This window comes from Rhamphochromis longiceps, linkage group LG4 (genome assembly GCF_057381845.1).
Source record: "Rhamphochromis longiceps isolate RC_006_pf linkage group LG4, R_longiceps_female_GT1.1, whole genome shotgun sequence".
Taxonomy (NCBI): Eukaryota; Metazoa; Chordata; class Actinopteri; order Cichliformes; family Cichlidae; genus Rhamphochromis; species Rhamphochromis longiceps.
In genome coordinates, this window is record NC_140560.1 from 32,823,026 (window position 1) to 32,842,924 (window position 19,899).

The following is a 19,899-nucleotide window of genomic DNA, read 5'->3' on the forward strand; positions in this document are numbered from 1 at the left end:
ATTAATCACTGGGTGTGTAGCTGTTTGACAACTCCATATTTCAGTGACGTAGATAGAATTTTTCACAGAGTGACTGCTGGAGGATTGTGGTGCCCTCTGAAAAAACAAAAAAAGCTTTGGTGAGGACAAAGCATGTCAGGACGCCCACGATCAGCATAGACTAGTCAGATCTGTCTATCATGAGTTATCAACTCCAGGAATTCTTTTACTACTGTTTCAACTGTTTCTTACATCAGCCATGAAATACTGACTATAAAGTTGGTAAAGTTTCAGCCTTTCTATCAAACACTCATCAGCAGAATAATTCTTGCAGGTTATTATGTCAAAGCTGGAATTTTTAAAAAGATGCTTTGATCCGTTTAGAGGAAGTAAAGTCTGTTTTTTTCATTTTGTGTGAAAATGCAAGTACTCTAATTTGTTGCAGAACCCAAAGGCTTAGAAGTTATATGATATTTATATAATATATTTAACCAGCAGATGGAGCCACAGCAATGCAACTCCCTACTTAACATCTACATTGCTTTTGCCACTGTTCCTTCTAAGACACACTAAAAGACACACTTCATGGAAAAAGGCAATTTATTGCAACACAAAACAAAATAACTCAACGTACTGCATACGTGTAAAAAGAACATACTGTTGGAGATGATAAATGAACATATGCGGTACTTTAAGACTTAAAAGAATCCATAAATAGCTGCACAGATTTAAACCTACTGAAAATGTTTGTGTTGTTTGATTAGCCAGGCAGGAATGATAAGCACTTTCAAGGGTGACAGACCCTAATACCGTTCAGTCACACAGAGCATACGTCTCGATGCTATGACACCATAAGGGCAGCCTGTTTAACCACCCACCCTCTTGACTTTATATGGATAATCTGCATCTCTTAAAATGATCATCACATCTGTCTCTGCATCCAAAGAGCTGCTAGTGCTGTCTTGGTTACACTTAAAATGGAATAAAAATGGCCAAAGGTGCACAAATACACAGAGAATACCATGAGAAGAATACCGATTTTCAAATAAGGAGCAAGATGGGAAAATTTAGATGCGACTGGATGCTTTGGAAAATGTCTGACAAGTGTTCCCGGAGGCATTGCATGATTTCAGATGAAGGGATTGACAGATACAAAGAGGGATATGAAGAAAAGATAAGGTGAGGGGAAAGGAAACAACCAAAAGAGAGAGACTCTTTTAGCTTCATGACAACTTCACTCTCATATACAAAAATCCAGATGTGGTGTCATAAGATCCTGTTGTTATCCCATAGAGGTGGCTATAAGATGAGAGCAGGGTTTTGGTAGGGTGTTTGGACATGGTCAACGCAGCAAGGCAGACAGGCTGGGGTTCAATCTCGGCTGTTGTTGGTCTTGAAGCTCCTAGCTGGGAGAGAGCGCAGGGCTGGGTTCAGTGCTGATGTTGACTAAACACTCACTGGACTTGAGGCTTGCCAGAGACTTCGAGCTCGGTAAAGAGGCCAAAGAGCCGCACAGACCCAGCATGGAAGGAGTGTTATCTTTTCCTGCAGGAACATAACACGGAGAACACAATAAAATTCAACTTGTGATCATGCATAGTTTAAGCTGCCCACATGAGGCATTATAAATGGGCGTCAAGCTTGCATTTGTTATGAATATGTATGTCCATGTGTATGGGTGGCTGCATCTGAAAGGCTTTTATGTAGCTGTGCAGAGAGGAGGGAGCAGGATTATGGTTACTTTGTTAAGTATAAAAGCAGCTAATAAAAATCGACTCTGCCACTGCATAAAATTGCATTTTACTTAACAGTAAATACTGTCTACAAAAACAGAAAGATAATATCATCACTAGAGTAACATTAAAATGCTCTACAACAAACATTATTACCTGCAGAGGTCCAGGCAGCGTCGCCATTCTGCCTCCCATCAGTCTTCTGAGAGTCGGAGTTCAGACTGACTTCAGCGGAAAGCTGCTCCAAGCTGTGGAAGCTCCTCCTAGTTTTCACAGAATATCACCAAGACACAAACATGTCTGGATGAGCATGTATTACAATATGTTTTAAAAAAAAGAGCTGTGCTGTTTATTTAAGCTCACCTGCGGAAGAGTTTGACATCACGTTGGTTGTTTGTGATGGTTGACCACTGGTTGATGAGTGGGATGGAGAGATCTTTAGCCAGGTGGGAGGAGTCACAGGGCATGAGGGCAGAGCTGAATGCAGCAAAGAGTAAAATTATTAAATTCCAAAAACTCTTAGTTTTAGTAGACAAATATATGAGCCTGAACATCAAAGACAGAAGCAGCAAGCAAAAGCATCCATAGTTTGTTATAGAAGTCTTTAAAACAGCTGTCAGTTAAATACAGACCCTGGTGTTGCTGAACATCCAGAATCATCCTCAGATTTTACAACAGACCCTCAAAACTAACAGACATCAACAAGATCAGTGAGAATTGTAGAAAACTGGGGATTGAAAGAAGCAGGTTTTTTTGTCAGGTTGTGTTTCTTTATATTATATCTACAACATTTAAATATATTCAAAGTATTACAGACATAAACCTTTGCAGTCTCTTCATGAGGACAGCGTCAGAAGCCAGTGTAATAGTGTCTTTTATTCTTCTAAGCAGAAGCAAACTTGTTATGTCAACTAAAAGTCAGAATCTAACTGTCCCAAGCTGTGAGGTTACATTAAAACAATAGTTTTAGCTCCCCTTTTAAACTTGGTCCAACATGTAAATACACTGCATAATGGAAATCTTTGTGCGCGAAAGAGCAAACGAACAAATGTAACGCCAAGCTTGTATGTGCTAACTCACAGTTGTGCCTGCAGCTCCAGCACAATGGCTTCCAGCTCCTTCTTCTCCTGTTGGCTCTGCACTGTCAGCTCCTCCACCTTGGCTCTCAGACACTTGTTCTCCGTCTCTACGTTCTTCAGCTGTGACTCCCGCAGGCGCACCAGCTCCTCTAGATAACCCTGAATAACACATATTGAATGAGGCAGGTAATTCTTTGCCGATGCTCATAGCAATGATCAGATATGTAATGTTGTTATGAGTCACCTTCTGAGCATAGACAATCTTAAATCTTTGTTCCATCTTGCGACACTTGTTGCTCCAGCTCTCCTCGTCTGTCACCAGAGGGATGTAGGGATGCTCAGGGACGCTCTCCTCGCTGTTACTGCTGTCAACACTGCGCCGGTCCTCCTCATCACTAAGGTAGTCATAGCTAAACAAGAGAGAGGCTGGAGTATTAATGTGACCCCATTCCTGTGCATGCATGCATGCATGCATTGTTAGAAGTGGCATGATGAGCGCTCACCTCTGAGTGAACTTCAGGTAGGGCGTATAATCAATCACAGCCGAGGATTTCCCATCCAGAGTCTCGCCCTTCAGGCAAAAACTACACGGAAAGAAATAAAAAAGAAAAAGAAATGGAAAGTGCTGTGTACATTATCCATTAATAAACATGCCTACACTACTGGAAAATTTGATGCATTACTAGGTACTATGCTCAGATTCAGATGACAGCTTTAAGCCCACTATAAATACTGGGCTTAAAAAAATTATATAGCAGACCTAAAAAGATGACATACACAAGGTAACATACACAAAGGGGGCCTATATGCTCATTTTCACCTAAGTAGGATTATTCTTGGACTCTGCTACAGTAGTAACCTTTTATTTACTGTCGAAAACAAGCTGTTTTAGCTACTCTCCCTTGAGACAATTTGGCCAATTTAATTGGCTCCCATCCCAGAACAATGTCAATTAGATCACAACATTAAAGGCATGTAGATGAAACACTAAGGCAAAAAAATTGTCTGACAGCAAACATTTAAAACGATTTATTGGTTCAAAAGCTGACCTATTTATTTGAAACTTTGGCCATGATTAGTATTAGTATTCACCACTGTATCAGTATATATATTGCTGTGCAAAGGCTTTGAGCAACACTTCATTCATTTACATTTTACTTCCAAGAAGCCAGACTTTTTGGATTTTTTAAAGTGTTCTTGTGCAGAAGTTTTTCAGGCTTTCTGAAGGTCTTTCAAAGAATTTTTGTTGAGAGTTCAAAGACTCTTTGTTAAGTTGTGTTTAGTGTTAAGTGTTTACTTAATTACTTAATACAAAGAAGTGTTGTATCCACACATAACAGACAACTTAGCAAAGAACTGGTTTTAAAATAGTATCTTTAGGCACTTTGTTACTCAGACTGCTGCAAAAACACATCATTTGTTCCAGTTTATTTAGTTGAATATATAAAAAAAATGCCACAGACAACACAGTTTTATTTTTGCACCAACAAGGTGATTCCCAAAGAGCTATTGGCTAAACACTTGGTATATCTCAGCATGGTGGGAGTGCAGCGTGTCCTTCAAAATTATAGAAACTTGACAAATTATCAACAAGTATCTATAAGTCAAGCCCATAAGAAATAGTTAAAAAAACATCCAGCAAAGACTTGACAACGAGCATGAGAGATACATCTTGCGCTCCAGCTGATCCATCTACTGTTCAGTCTCACAAGAAATGGTCTCAGTGGAAGAGTGGCTGTCAAGAAGTCATTCTTATCAGTAAACCATCCTGCATTTCATCCAGTGGCGTTTGGGATCTTGTCAAAACATTATGTACGCAGAAAAGTACCAACAGATTTTGATCCATCATGCAACACCATCTGATTGGCAATAGTTTCATTTTTCAGGACGACAATGATTCCGAACGCAAAACCAATGCTGTAAAAGCATACTTGGATAGAAAACACACAATGGAACACTATCAGCCATGGCCTCAACAGAGCCTGGACCTCAACCTTACTGAAGACATGAGGGGTCATCATCAAAAGGCAGTCAACATCCAAAAAAGAATGTCCTTTAAGAAGCCTGGAGAACTACTCCTGAGGACTACTTAAAGAAATGACAAGAAAGCTTGGCTAAGAGAGTCCAGGCTCTAAATAAAAAAAAAAAAAAAGTGGTCACAACAGGCTTGAAAGTCAATGTGACTTTCAAGCCTGTTAGAATTGTACAAACTCGGTTTTTGCCTTATATCCTCTAATTCCATGTGCTTCCACCTATTTCCTGTTTTCCTGGAAAAATATAAAGTGATGAGAGGTACCTTAGGACTTTTGCAGGGCATTATATTTTACAGAAAATAAGGAAAAAGCATAATGAAAGGATAATAGCTCCACTTTATGATAGCTTACCGCATTCCACGTAATACCATATTGATTTTAAAATGCCTGGGCTGGTGTCTGTGCTTCTTTCAAAATATATTGTGTTCTGTGTCACAGTCTCTGCACAGCTCCACCTCACCTGAAGTCAATGGCACTCAGTCCAATCAGCATGCCAGTCAGCACTGTGGCCTCCTCTCTCAATATAATGGCACCATCATCATAGAACCTCCTGCCAAGTAAAGAGGTGATTATCACTTCCGAATTTCTAGTTATCATACTGAGTATTTACATTCATTTTCATAGGAGTAAAACCCTGTATATAGAAGCGATGTTTCGTATTGAGACGCTGAATGTGAAGTGAAGGAAAACAGGACTGGGGATCATTTTAAACCAAAGGTTTAGTTTAAATTAAGAATCCAGTCAAACCTTGTTGTTCTTGTGTCTCTGAGAGCAGTGGACACATATTCAGAGAGACGTTTCTCCATCAGCGCCACTCGAATCCACGCCCGGCCCTGTAGGACGACGCATTAGCGAGTGGGAACAGAGGACCTTTTCTCACACTCATCCGCACACAAACAGACACGCACACACACTAGAGTGCATACAAATCTCCTTGCCTTGGCTCGTGATGTGCTGATGTTCTCTATGTTTTCGATGCTGGCGATGCAGTTGTTCTGCACCTTGCTGCACGCCAGCCGGATGTATTCCCAGAAGCTGCGCTGTCCATCTGAGCTGAACCAGCTGCCAGAACCTGGTTTAATATTAAAACACACCAATCAATCATTTGTGTTCTGACAGCAAGTGAAACTAAAATATGCACCCACAGCAACAATCCAGCTGACCATTTTATGGCTTTTTGACGAGAATGCCTGCTGCATTTTTATTTCAAATATATTTCGACTGTTTCACGATGAAAGTCATATTAACTTTGTCCATCTTTCCTGTATGTTACCTGCAGTGTTACCTTTGAAGCGGTGGCTGAGGATGTGCTCTAAAATGGCAGCAAAGTTGATAAACTCCTCAGATGAGTCATCTATGGGCTCTGCTGTGTACTTTTCGAGGAGAGTCTTTACGGAGAATCTGAAATAGAAGTGCACCGAGAAAGAAAAATTAGACAAATACTGCACACTTTGATGGCAATGTGTGAGGGGTTTGGACTCTTAGTTGGCTGTGCTGCACATGAAATGCAGTTGTGTACTGTAACCAAGCAGACAAATGTACTACTGTATTTGAACAACAGCTGAGAGGATTTTTTTTCTTCTTTTTTTGGGAACTACGCCATCTTATCATACTGAGGTCACCCCAATTGTCTTGTGTACTGCACAATGTACCCCTTCAGTGCTTTGGCAGTGTTATCATGAAAACAATACAATTAACTCCCTGTCTTTACAGCCTTTGTGCGTGCTGTGCTTCCAGGTCCCTTTGGGTCTTGTCTCTCTGAGGGACCGACGAGCATGAAAGAATGATCAAATAATTCCCTCCCCCTTATCTATACATTGTGGTGTGATCTATTTAGGGCAGCTGCTGGAGCTTTAGCTTGGCTTTTGACCTCACATGCTCACCCCACCGGCTGCACCACAGAAGGAACGCTATGCAGCGTGCATGTTAGGAGCGGGCATCCAGGCACAGGCTCGGGCGGGCTGCCTCGGCTTCGATGGGCAACACTAGCATCACAGAGGGCAAGACTGCCCTGGCAGTGGGAAACACCTCCATAGCCAGGGGAAAGACTACAGTCTCCTTAGGCAACTCCTCCATCTTCAGGGGAGTGACCACCACCTCCATGGGAGATTCCACCATCCAAAGGCAAAAGACGACTGTGGCTCTGGGACGGGCCAGCTTCAGCCGGGGAACCACTACCACCTCCTTCCGTAAAGCCTTGACGTCCAAGCGGAGGAACACCTAAATGGAAAGGACCCCCGAAGCCAGGGCTAAGACACCCAAAGCAGCCAAGCAGTCCAAAAAAGACTCTAACAATGAGTGGAAAACTACATTTTCGTCAAGCAAAACCTCCTTCACCAAAGGGAGGGTTTCTATCCTGAGGAATAAGTACACCATCTCCTGGGGTAAATACTCGATCTCCTGGAGCAGAACCACCACAATTTTGGGCAAAACCAGCATAGCAGTGGGCAATACCTCTGTTTCACGAGGAGAGACTACAAGCTCTCTCACCACCCTGACCTGCACCCATGGGACCAAGTCTGTGTCTGTGTTCAAAACCACTCTCGTCAGGGGCAAAGAAACGCATAGCAACATCTACTGGGATTTTCACACTTGAATCCTGCACATACTTAAAAACCCATGGATATATCTATATGGTCTGTTTTAGAAGGTCAGTAGTGATTCAAAATCAATAAAAAGAGCTGCTATGTCTATGATGTGTATAAAAAAATGATAATGACCTGCAGATCTAATAGGTTCGCAATCAAAAGCGAGCCGTCCCATTCCCAAAGTAGTGCTGAGCATGTTATGCAAATGTGACATTGATGAAATGACGATTTATGGTGTGTTGACTTGGCAGGGAGGGGATGTGTGTGATGCATGTGGAGACAGAAGAGTATGTGTGTGCTCTTCATCAGCACTTTTCTCCTGCATGTTGTGCATCAACACGTCCGCATCGTTGGTTTGAATGTGGTATTTTTTTCTGCTGATAAGACTGACTGATACTTCACATTTCCATAACTAAGCTCCCACACTGCAAATCCAGTTTTCACCCCCAAGACTGTAAAGGTTGATCGATGTAACAGTGCTTATAAAAGTAACATGTCTAAACACTGATGAGCTTGACTGTTTTGTATGTAGACATTTCAAGATCTGTAACACATTAAAGGGGAGGAAAATAAAAACTTTGCACGAGTTCAAAAAGTTCAGCAAGATTTCAAATGGATAATAAACACCAACTGAAGGAACCACACCCATATTCCAAACGGAGGGACGGCACAAATCCAGAAGAGGTGCAATCAAAGCTTCACATACATATGGAGAACATGAGCACATTCAGCGTCCCTTTCCTTTAAAACAACACGGTACAACTCATTTCACATATGGTGCATACAGTTGTACACAAAGGGAACATCTTACAATCACAGGCTATAGGGAACAATGGCTCAGAAGAAAGTGATGTCACCACAGACTGTCCTCTTTGCAACAATGTCTCCTTCAACCGTCCGGTGTCGTCGTGGCGCTGGGACAATCGCTTTACTGTCCCAGTCCCCCCAGATAGGCTGTGGCCACCTACGGCTGCCTCTGTCCATTCACAGGGACACATGGGTGGTATGTGGCCTTCCAAAGCCCACGTTGAAGAGCTCAACGAAGGCATTATGCGACACGGGGGTCGCACTATCCACGCTTAGCATTCTGGTCCACTCTGGATTGTAGCTGATGTTACTATTACTCCCGAGGGCTTGCAGAGCATAGAGTGCTGCATGAGTGTGCGATGCTTTGCGTCTAGTGAGTCCCGAACCCTGCCGTCGAATCTGGGTCAGGAAGACAAGCTTCTCCTCAATGGGCAACACCAGCTTCACGGAGGGGAAGACAGCCTTAACCCTGGGCAACACCACAATAAAGAGGGGGAAGACCAAGCTTGCCATGGGGAATTCTTCCATCACCCGGGGCAGGAGCACAACATCTCTGGGCTCCTCCACTATCACCAGTGGGAAAACCAAGATCTCGCTGGGCAGTGCGTCCTTCAGCAGAGGTACCACCAGCACCTCTTTCCGGAAAGCCATCTTCCCCAAACGCAAGACGCTCTAGATGAGAGAAGACGGCATCACGGGGTGGGGGGACTGACTCAAAATAAGAATCATCAGAGAGGACGTATGGATAACACGACGGAATCAGCACTGAGAGCAAAAACTGGATTAAATTTACTTTTCGAGCCTTGACTTTGTCAGGTCACTTTGGATTTATCAAAGAAACAGGTTAGTGGCATCTGAATTTTGTCTGATAAAATGTTTGAAAAACCATGTAGATCAGCAGATTAATGGATAATAGATCCAGAAATCCAGAATGTTAGGCTGAATCTCTTCAAGTGTGTTCTCTATTTCAGCTGGGCAGCTAAAACTGCTTTTGCTGAATAAAAAAAATCCACTTGGTGGGTATTGCGAAATAAGCACAAATATTGTGTGTTGGGACCGGGGGCGACAGCTACGATTTAGCTTCACAAAATAATCGGCTACATACTACCTGATGTTGTCTAAAGGGATCCCATCAGGAAGAAAAGTTAGAAAATTTGAAATGTACTAATCTGTCAAAAATATGAGATAATGAGTGAACAGTAAATCGTATTCACCCAAATTCACAGTACAATTCCTCTTTGTGATGCTTCCAAGTCAGAAAAATGCATTACATCAAATCTTTTCTCACTGTGCAGAGCCTAGATGCCATGGAAACCCAAGCAGTGGGTCTGGACGCTCAGTATACGAACCAACATGTAACAGCTTCTTGTTAGCAAAAGTTACAGCATTTAAAATCATAAAAACAAAATATCAACAGCTGTAAAAAACCTGTCTGACCTAATAATGTGAGAGCAACGTTATCTTAACAGGAATATTATAACAGATGATTGTAAATTAACTGAAGTCCTTTGATCTGAAGGGGAATCTCTGGCGTGCCTCAAATGCAAATGGATGGAGTGGAATAGCAACATGTTCTTGGTACGATTTGACACTGAAAAACAACTGCAGGGCCTTCTGACAAGCTTCTTTTGTGCAACCTCTCACTCAGCCTGGATCAATGCCAAGCACACTCTCAACTCTTGTTAAATGCCCTCTTGTTCTCCTTTCTCACCCCTCTACTGTACTTACAAACTTGCGTTTGATCCGCAGCACGACACGGGATAACCAAAACTGCATTCATCAGCAAAGATGTCTAACCTAAAAACACAAAGCTTCACGTTAACTTTCTCGACTTTCATTTTTATTTATTTTCCCTCACATGCATTTCCCTGACTACTTTCTCTGTCTTCTTATTTCTGTCTCTGTCTTCTAGCCTTGGCATAACCAGCAGGATCAGATGACACAGGTGAACTCCTCACTGGCCGAAGCATTGCACAACGCCAGCCAGTGCTGTGTTTATCATCGTGGACTGTCGGGGGAGGCGTCCTGCACTGGACTGGCATGAAAAAGAAAAGGCTTTGTGCTCTGAAGAATATTTCAAATCACAATTTGGGCCAAATCCTCAATGACGAAAAAAAAAAAGAAAAAAAAGAAAAAGTAAAACAAAAACCACACACACAAAAAAAACAACTACAGCAGGGTGTGTCTCTCTCTCACCGATCCCCTCTGTGACCAAGTGTCCAGGAAGTGTTTCATGGTCAGAGGAGGTGTAGAGGGATCACGGCGTACGACGGACAGTGAGGGTGTTGAGAAGCACAGATAGTGTGAATCAGATATTAGAGTATGACAGAGGGGTAAAAATGAGGAATAACAGGAGAAGTTAACAGTGAGAGTGTAGACAGATCAGCTGATGAGTGGTGTCCAAGTGTTCAGCCAAACTTCTAGACATTTCTGCTGTAATTTCAAATACTTGACGGTGTTGGTAAAAAAAAAGAAAAATTAAAAAAAGAAAAGAAAAAAGCGTAGGATCAGAAATCAGGAAAAATGCAAAAGAAGGCTGCACGGAAGCTGAACGATTAAAATTAGTGTTACTCCATCTGCACACGTAGATTCAAATATTCGTTGACTCTCTTGCCGATGCACGTCTAACAGGCGTGCTTTACTACAGTTCAGAACATTTTATTCTCTTCTCTTGAGCCACGCCCCAGAAGGCCTCAGAGCTCAGCCAACATGCAGCACATCGCCCTCCCTTCTTGCCTCTCTCCCAGCTCTCTTTGTTTACAGGAAGTGGCTGCATGGATACCTCTTCACATCAGACTTGTCTCACTCATCTTATCTATTTTTTTCTCAGGTTCACCATGCCTACAGTAGCACCGTTTCTCCTGTCACGGACCGCAGCAAGAGAGCTCTTAGCCAGACTAAAAAAAGCAGCAAAACATTCAATTTTAAACATTAACGGATGGAAAGCGCCCTTAAAAACAAACCAACACAAGCCGGTTGGTTTCCTTCTTCTGATCCCCAAACATTTTGTCAAACTGAGCTCAGATAAACAACACTAATCCGAGAGTTGCACGAATGTCCTCCACTCGCTGCAAAAAGCCACATTTAGATGAACCCTGTTGCTATTGACAACAGTCCAGCTCAGTACGATACTGATACCACTGTGGATGTCATAAATATCAAGTCTCTACGTGGCCCTAAAAAGATTTTTTGGGTTTTCAGATACTTTTTGGGATGTCTGGCAATTCAAAAGTCCCCCTAACCTAAAAATAAGGAGCATTCTTCTTACTTACTATTTAGAATAGCCATCTCTTATTATTTTTCTCTGTTGTTATTCTTTTTTTGTCCATTCTTTTCTCTGTAGATACAGCACGTCTCATTAAAATAGGATTGGTCTGTTAGGTCTGACACTGAAACACTGAGCAAAGATCAGTCAGATTTCTGTGGCTGGTACTCGTGACCCACATCATGCCAGATCAAGTGTACACACTTTTAACCGGGACTTTGATGCCAACACATTAAAGGAATTGTTGGGAGTAGAAATGTTAATCTCTGTGTGTGCTGACTGTATGTTAAACATGTATGATGTTGCAGTAAGAAAAAAAAAAGAGGGCAGACTTTATATATGCAGTAAATGCGCACACACACACACACTTAGGGTAAATAATAGCTTGGCCTGGTGAACTAATTAAGCACTAATGTCACAAACTCAGCTGTGGGAATGGCTGCATCTCAACAACCGCGACAGAGCCTGGATCCTGAATCGTGCAACACGATGCCCTGCCTGCACTAATGCACAGCCAGAGGGACGGTGCTGATTCAGGCTCTCTCCTCATTATCCGATCAGCGAGCAGCCTGTGAATCAGCTCTGACCTGAACAACATGAAAAAGGTCCAAAACACCATGAGCAGGGAGATCGGGCAGCAACTTGGACATGCCAAGAAGAAACTGCCCTCGAAGTGAACCTAATCAATGTCATGTTGTTCATTAGAAAATGGAAAAAAGTTGTTGTAGTAAGCATTACTGATGGAAAGCTGTTTGAGATTTATTTCTGTCTTGTCCAGTTTCTTTGTCTTTAAAACGCTTAAATGATTAAATCTGTCTTAGCACGGTCAGGAGAAACTGAAAACAAAGGTGTTTTTGTGTCCCTGCTAATCCTTGTCTGTGTCCACTGTGAGAACTTTTCTTTCTTTGCATGCATGCTCTCTGTGATGTTGTGTGTTTTTGCCTCACTGTACATGCCACTAAAACGCAGGCAGGACCTTCGATATAAAGGTACTGGAATAAAAATGCTTGACTGTGAGTCCATGTTGGAGTCCTTTTCTGTTTTAATTGGTGGTTTCTAGCACTACGGTGCAATAAATTACAAGAAATACAGCAGAGCTCAGACGCATGATGCCACTTTTATGAACACTTTTTATGATTATAGTCAATTTGCAATTCAAGATGAGGAGTAGTAAATTTTATGAGAGCAAAACAACATGATCAAAGCAGCATTTTCCTGCCAGTCTCTGTGGGTATCACATAATTAACTAGTACTCCAAAAGTAGGATAAGGTCACTATAACCTAGTTATGTCAGAGAAAGGAAAATAATCAGCAACATATTTTTACAAAATGGGTAGTTCAAGTTATTTTAAGGCAAAAAAACATCTGAGATGTGGATATTTGTGGCATTTTTCTAGACTTGTACAGTATTAGGTTGTCCATCTTTGGGATGCGATGATTATTTGTGCAAAAGACGTTTGAGAAAATAGCACCTAGGCCTCTGAGAACTTGTGATAACATGGTCCAAAAGTTAATTAGCCTTCAGTGAAATGAGCAGAGTTACTTTTACATCAGGGGTGCCTAATTTGAAAGGTTACAAAATTAATGCAAGGAGGTCATGAAGTGCTGAGAAAAGAGAAAAGAGAAAAAAGATTTCTGGGCTATTTTTAATAGTCTTGCTACATTTATTGTTTCTATATGAATATAAACATTGGTCTCACGTGGAAGCATGCAAATTAGAGCCTCTGGTCAAAAAGGATGGAAGCTGTTAAAGCTCTAAATATCACACGTGATGTAATAATGTGCAGACTGGAACCAGGAGGGTGTTACATTATTGTATAAAACTGCACTTACTGTGCAGCTGAAGAGCTCTCGTTGTGTGAGCTGTCAGCTCACACATTTACAGTGCTAACCTCACTGCAGAAGACAGTGATTTATTAGAGCCAATCAGTCAGAGGCCATCTCTAGGCTGGATGGAGAAGGATGGAGGGCCCCTGATGTGGGGAGGAGTCCTTGCACTGCCCCAAATGCCCTTGTCCAATTCAGGCACTGAAGCTCACCATGATGGAGGAGGAGACCTGCTGCTGACTGGCTTATCTTCCCTTCATCCCTATTCTGCAATTGATTTTGCAACACTCATCACTTGAATCACTTGAAGGTGCATTTCCTGCTATAGAAACAAACACGCAGGGGACTGTACTTTTAAACGACAGACAGAATTAATAGATTAACATCATAGCAAAGAAAGAAAGAAAAAAGAAGCCCTGCAAGCCGTAAACGAGCATTTAAAAACAAACCCTGGATAATTGAGTGGTTTCTGTAGTCTACTGTGTACTGTTTCTATTAAACTGGGTGTGATGACAGAAGGTACGTGAAGGTGAACACGCACCTGCCCCCTCCTTAACCCTCGCCTTTCTAGAAATGTGGCCCTTTTTTCTGTAATATTTTCCATTTATGTTGCTGCCATTGTTTCACTTTGGGAATGAACGCAGGGGTGGAATTCTTGGATGAAAAAAAAAAACCTTCATGATGAGCATACTGGTGAAACTATAACCCGAACAGCTTGCAAGGACAGGCTCCTACTGATAAATACGGCACGTCGGTGGTGTCGTGATGTATACCTGCAGACCGTGATGAGGTTTTTTCGCTCCACGCAGACGCTCCGAGCAGACGCCTTTTTCGATGTCAGACCCATAGCCATTGCTGTCTGTATACAGCCCGACTCCATCCAGCGGCGGCCCCGGGGCCTCTTCGGGATTCGTGCCCAGGCCAGGACCTCTCCCTCCGCGGGCCCTGAGTCCTACAAACACCGGCCGTCCTCTGCGGGGAGTCACGGATGCTGCTACAGTCGCTGCTGGAAGAGGAGGAGGACGGGATCTAAGAGACTAGAACCAAGTTACACGTATTTATCAGTGCACATTCCGGTTAAAACTTTCAAAATAAAACCATCTTCCCGTTTTCATCACAGATTCATGAATTATACTGGAATTTCCAGTCTTCCGGTGTCAGGCAAAAAAAGTGATTGCTGATGTTTTTATGTGTTTGTATGTGTTATATCTTGCCTTACATTGGCAGATAGGCTGGGGTCAACAGAATTTTCAAAGGGCTAAATATAAAATAAAGAAATGACCTTTTTTGCAAGTATCTCGACTCTGCGTTATTGTAGCTACTCTGCGTCCTGCGTTATAATCAATCCAGTCCTTTTTTGCTGCTTAAAATATCTTTATAGAACTGTTCTTTTACATTTGTTGCAATCCCCAAAGCCCTCTTTGACCAAACATGTTTTGAAAAAGATATTTTTAATATCAGTTAGACTTTTTACCTGGAAAAATAAAGGAAGTCACTGTCTAAGAGTAACTTAGCCAATTACTTCCTGCAGCTCCTACCTTGTGCCTGGTCAGAAACTTTTGCAATTTATTTGATAGATTATAGACCAACAAGTCATTTAAAACAGTTTAAATAATTATAACTTTTTGACAAGTATCTAAATCCCCCTTTGGCAGACGAACGTGTTCTGGCACAGCTCTAAAAACATAACAGCACTTCATAGAGTTCTAAAGATTTCCAAGACATAACTTAAATTCTCATGAATTATTTTTAAATATGAAATAGGTAAATATCATTGAGCAATCTTTGATTGACTGGCTCGCAAAAATTGCAGCCACTTTCTCACTGAAGTATCATTGTTGTCTTTTTAAATCTAACTTTACAATGCCTGAGTAAATGGACAGGTGTGATTCTCCTTTTGGCCAGTACAGGGACTAACTTAAGATGACTCCTAGACACTAGAGGGTGCTGTGGCGAGAGCAGATATTTACAAAACAGATTCAAGATGGCGGAATCGGAGAAGCCTCGGGAGGGATCTTGCACTTTTCTGTTTAAAAAATCTAATAGGAAATTCTCTGGGCGAAAGAGAAAAGCAAGCGATAGCGAGAAAGGTTTGTTATTTAACTCACTTTCTGATCATTTAAAGCCCAGTGAACTTCCGGTGCCGACAGCGCTCGAGCTTTTTAATGATCGACTACTTGTTTCTGTTCTCGTAGTCCTTTACAGATAACCACTGTGTTATTAACACGGGAAGAGGCAAAACTACTGTATCTGATTCCAAAAATCGGAGAAACGATGTAAAGTACCGCAGATGACACATATTTTGTTCCTGTTATAAACAAATTTCACATTCGTGCCTCGTTTACGTTTCCTCGGAATTTGGAACACTGGATGCGCCTGCTGTTTTTTGTCCTCCCAGTTAACTCCGAGATTATTCTAAGATTTTGCAAGTCTGCTGTCAGTTATTGGGCAAGTTACTAGATTTTTTCACCAAATGTATCTCACTCATGTCCTTTTCAGATGAAAACAGTGATGAGGACCAGACCCTCGTTGTGAGAAAAGAAAAGAAAGAAACTCGCGTCAACCCAATGATTCAGAGGGTAATTAGGGGATTATTTATTTATTTTTTATTATTTATATTTTTTTGACACGTGTTTGTCGAGAATTGTTTTTTTTCTGTTTTAATCACTGTGTACCTCAACGTGCACTGGAAACGGCAAGTATGTATCCAGAATCAGCTGGTACAAAGTTAGATTTGCAAAAGTCTAAATCTGCATTTAGATTTACAAGAGTACTAAAGTATTTAAAAGTGTGTTATGTTAATGCATATATAGCTTTTTCTTTTTACATTTAGAATTTGGGCAAACCTGATATTTTGAAAAAGTTGATAAATCTAATCATGCAAACACACATTTGCAGACAAGACTGCTATGACAGTAGCCTCAAATGAGACAGAGGTGACTGTTTTTGTTTTGGGATTTTTGTCCAGACAAAGAAAGTGGAGAGAGATGCTGTATCATCCAGTGAAAGTGAAGATGAGAAAGAAGACAAGAAGATGACTGTTTCCTACAAGTCCACACGATCAGCGGTGAGTTGACTTTTTCTATCATACTGACTTTTTAAAGGCTGTCCTATAAAAGTAAAGGGGATATGAATGAGCAAGGTATCCAACCTTTTTGTTGTTTCATCTGTATGCATGCTGATTTGGCCTCTTCTGATTTGCCTTGTGTGTGTGTGTTCCCTCTCCTGTATACTGCTTAAGAGCCACAGTCTTGCAAACTTATTGATGTGCTCACATATAAGTATTTAATGTAAATCTTTTTCCCAATCCTATCCAAAAACAAGAAACCAGAGGGACCGGAGGACATGGGTGCAACTGCTACATATCAGCTGGACACAGAGAAAGACAAAGATGCCCAGGCCATTTTTGAAAGGAGTCAGAAAATCCAAGAGGTAGTAGATGCTATTTTTAATGTTAAAGCCTTGTAGAAAAGGCTACAACTCCTATCATATAATGACTTAGTTGGAAAACTGTTCTGTTCATATTCACAAATTGTGACTTGAGTGCTAAAATTAAAAAAAAAAAAGTCCAGTAGTTTCAACTAAATATTGAACTAATGTTCTTTTTTTCCTCTTGTAATAGGAACTGACAGGTAAAGATGATGATAAAATCTACCGTGGCATCAACAACTACCAAAAATTCATCAAGCCTAAAGACACAACTATGGGCAATGCCTCCTCTGGCATGGTCAGGTGAGCATTAAGGCGAGGCTTATCCATTCCATCACAGTCACATTGTGTCATTAAAAAAATAAAAGTAAACAGAACACCAAATGCACTTCTCTTGTGGATGTGTGTATCATTAAAAGTGCTAATAAACCACAAAGACAAAGGAAATCTTGAGCTTTTTAAGGGGCTTGAAATAGACATTAAATAATGCTCCATCTGCTCAAGACTTTCCTATGATGGTGCATGGTTGATGATCTATCACTGATGCAGTTTTGGGTTTTTTTTAGTTCTGAAATGTAATTAGTTAATACTGATATGTATAATTCAGTTCAATCATTTTAACAGAAAAGGACCAATCAGAGCCCCTGAACATCTGCGAGCCACAGTCAGATGGGACTACCAGCCAGATATCTGCAAAGACTACAAGGAGACTGGTTTCTGTGGTTTTGGAGGTGGGTATGATATTTTAAAATACATGTCTTTTGTATAATTAATCAAACACTTTTCATTTTAATGTCTTTTTAATGACTTCCCTCCATCTATTGAGGAAGAAAAACAACTCAGATTAAATGTTACGTGTTAAATGGGACAAATGTAAGTAAAACCTCCCACTAGTTAGAACAACATACACTCATTGGCCACTTCAATAGGTGTATCTGTTCAACTGCTTGTCGGTTCAAAAATCTATTCAGCCACATAGAAGCAGGCAAGAAATTTGGTTTATGTGACTCAAATGTGGCAAATGTGGCATTGTTGTCGGTGCCAGACAAGCTGATCTTGAGTATTTCAGAAAATGTAGATGCACTGGAATTTTCCCACAGAGCCACCTTTAGGGTTTACAGAGACTGGTTTACAATATTAGGTGAGCTGCAGTTCTCCAGGTGAACTTCCCTTTTTGATGGCAGAAATCAGAGATTGGTCTGACTGCTTGAGCTGATAGGAAGGCAACAGTAATTTAAATGACCACACATTATGCAGAAGGGCATCTCTGAATGGACAACTGTTAAACCTTGATGCAGATGGAGGTTCAGCAACAGAAGACCACACTGGGTTGAACTGGTGACAGCTAAGAACAGAAAACTCAAGCTACAGTTCACACAGGCTCACTCTAACCTGGACGATAGAAGAATCTTGTCTTGTATTAACAGTTCATGCTGCTGCTGCTGGTGTAATATTGTTGGGAAACATTTTCTTGGCACACTTTGGGTCCCTTAGTACAAGTTGAGTTTGGTTTAAATGCCACAGCATATATGAGTATTGTTGCTGACCATGTCATACTCTTAATGACCACAGCGCATCTTTAGACTTTGCTCCCAGCACAATAACGAAACGTCACAAAGCTCAAACAGGTTTCTTATACATGACATTAAACTCACTGCTTTCAAATGGTCTGCGTTTATAAGAGAAAACACTTTTAACATGTGATGTAATGGGAGAACTTAAGAATTTGGATTTTTCAGGAAGTCAAACCATGCAGTATTTTGTTTAAAAGAAGTCACTATGACAAAAAGGGAAATTCACAAAAACGACAGAAAATCAGGGAAAAGTTAATGGCAATAATATCAAATTCCCTTACAACTTTGTTTTTATTCCGGTATTGTTTTTGTTTTGTGGGAAATTAAACTATTACGTGTATAAATGCATCAGGTGGCACAAGTGTGACTGCAACTGTGCCAAAGCCTTTACAAGAAAAATTTTGGCAGACACTTTTTTGGGTGGTTTTCATAAAACCTTATATTTTTTCTTAAGACCTTTTTTCATTGCGATTGAGTTGTGTTTTTTATTCTATTTATCTATAGATTAGAGCAATTTGTAGTGTGTGTGAGACATTTAAGAAAATACTGGTCGTTCAATAAAGCTTCCTCATGATCATCTCTCCTATCAGACAGCTGCAAGTTTCTTCACGACAGATCAGACTACAAACATGGCTGGCAGATTGAGAGGGAACTGGAAGAGGGACGATATGGAGCCAATGGTGAGTTGAGAAGGAACTGCATTTTTGTTCCTACTGTAAACGATCTTTTCCTGAACGCTGTCTTATTTTTATTTAGATGAAGAGAACTATGAAGTAAGCAGTGATGAGGAAGACTTGCCCTTCAAGTGCTTCATCTGCCGGGAATCCTATAAGAATCCCGTAGTCACAAAGTAAGACTTTAATGTCATTTTTTTCCTTGCCAAGCTGTTCCCTGTTTTTGGAAACATATTAACAAGTCTAATGTCTCTCAGGTGCAGGCACTTCTTTTGTGAGGTTTGTGCACTTCAGCATTACCGCAAGTCCAAGCGCTGTTATGTGTGCGATACTCAAACCCACGGAGTGTTCAATCCTGCTAAAGGTAGGCAAGATCTCTATAAAACAGACGACTTCTTTAAAAGTCTTGATTGTCCTTTCTGCATCCTTGGGTCCGCTCAGTTACGAGTGAAATTAATTTTGGCTTTAGACTTTGAGTGAAGGAGTCCATGCAGATGTGTGTTTGCCTACTTTTTGTCACTGCACACTCGGGTGTGGAGAATTTACATAAAAATGTGTCAACTATGCATGCGACGGGCTTCAAAGTATAACAGCAATGATTACTCGGCCACCAGGTTTCCAGCTGTCTTTGACCGCAATAAGTATAATCAAGGTTGTAAGATAGTATTGTAATCAGTGCAACTTAATAATACCCATTAATCATGTTTTATTTTACCTTTTTCCCCTCTCAGAGTTGATGGCTAAGCTGGAGAAGCACAATGCCATGACAGACCAACCACCATCCGATGAAGACAATTAGCAAAATCCAAACATTTCCAGCCTCCCCTTACGTGTTTGTCTGTGTAAAATTGAAATAAAACATTTTTTAAACAAGGTTTACAGCCTCACTGTGTGGTGCCATCAAAATAAAA

At 41.0% G+C, this 19,899-nt stretch overlaps 3 protein-coding genes and 1 long non-coding RNA gene across 5 annotated transcripts; 3 read left to right on the plus strand and 1 right to left on the minus strand.

Moving 5' to 3' along the window:
- Window positions 1-568: 568 nt before the first annotated feature.
- rundc3aa (RUN domain containing 3Aa) lies at window positions 569-14,348 on the minus strand. 2 transcript variants are annotated; one of them, XM_085404582.1, is made up of 11 exons: window positions 14,085-14,348; window positions 6,098-6,225; window positions 5,763-5,896; window positions 5,572-5,657; window positions 5,285-5,374; window positions 3,295-3,375; window positions 3,036-3,201; window positions 2,793-2,950; window positions 2,076-2,189; window positions 1,869-1,975; window positions 569-1,524 (listed from the first exon to the last, which is right to left on the minus strand). In XM_085404582.1, the coding sequence occupies exons 1-11, from the start codon at window positions 14,189-14,191 to the stop codon at window positions 1,382-1,384; spliced, it is 1,314 nt and encodes a 437-aa protein (XP_085260708.1). In that variant the 5' UTR covers window positions 14,192-14,348; the 3' UTR covers window positions 569-1,381. The 2 variants fall into 2 exon arrangements, with proteins under 2 accessions (XP_085260708.1, XP_085260709.1); XM_085404583.1 differs by having other exon boundaries at window positions 6,110-6,225; window positions 14,085-14,347.
- On the plus strand, window positions 6,719-7,672 carry zwi (zwilling). The gene has a single exon (XM_085405280.1). It carries the CDS (start codon window positions 6,800-6,802, stop codon window positions 7,046-7,048), a length of 249 nt encoding a protein of 82 aa, XP_085261406.1. The 5' UTR covers window positions 6,719-6,799; the 3' UTR covers window positions 7,049-7,672.
- Window positions 8,459-12,494, plus strand: LOC146672084 (uncharacterized). Its single transcript, XR_014911531.1, has 2 exons — window positions 8,459-9,062; window positions 10,132-12,494. It is a non-coding gene; the product is annotated as an uncharacterized LOC146672084 (long non-coding RNA).
- A 921-nt stretch (window positions 14,349-15,269) lies between the features above and the next one.
- rnf113a (ring finger protein 113A) lies at window positions 15,270-19,863 on the plus strand. Its single transcript, XM_085404588.1, has 10 exons — window positions 15,270-15,401; window positions 15,811-15,890; window positions 16,280-16,378; window positions 16,636-16,743; window positions 16,934-17,043; window positions 17,365-17,471; window positions 18,905-18,994; window positions 19,071-19,164; window positions 19,246-19,352; window positions 19,720-19,863. The coding sequence occupies exons 1-10, from the start codon at window positions 15,296-15,298 to the stop codon at window positions 19,785-19,787; spliced, it is 969 nt and encodes a 322-aa protein (XP_085260714.1). The 5' UTR covers window positions 15,270-15,295; the 3' UTR covers window positions 19,788-19,863.
- Window positions 19,864-19,899: the final 36 nt, after the last annotated feature.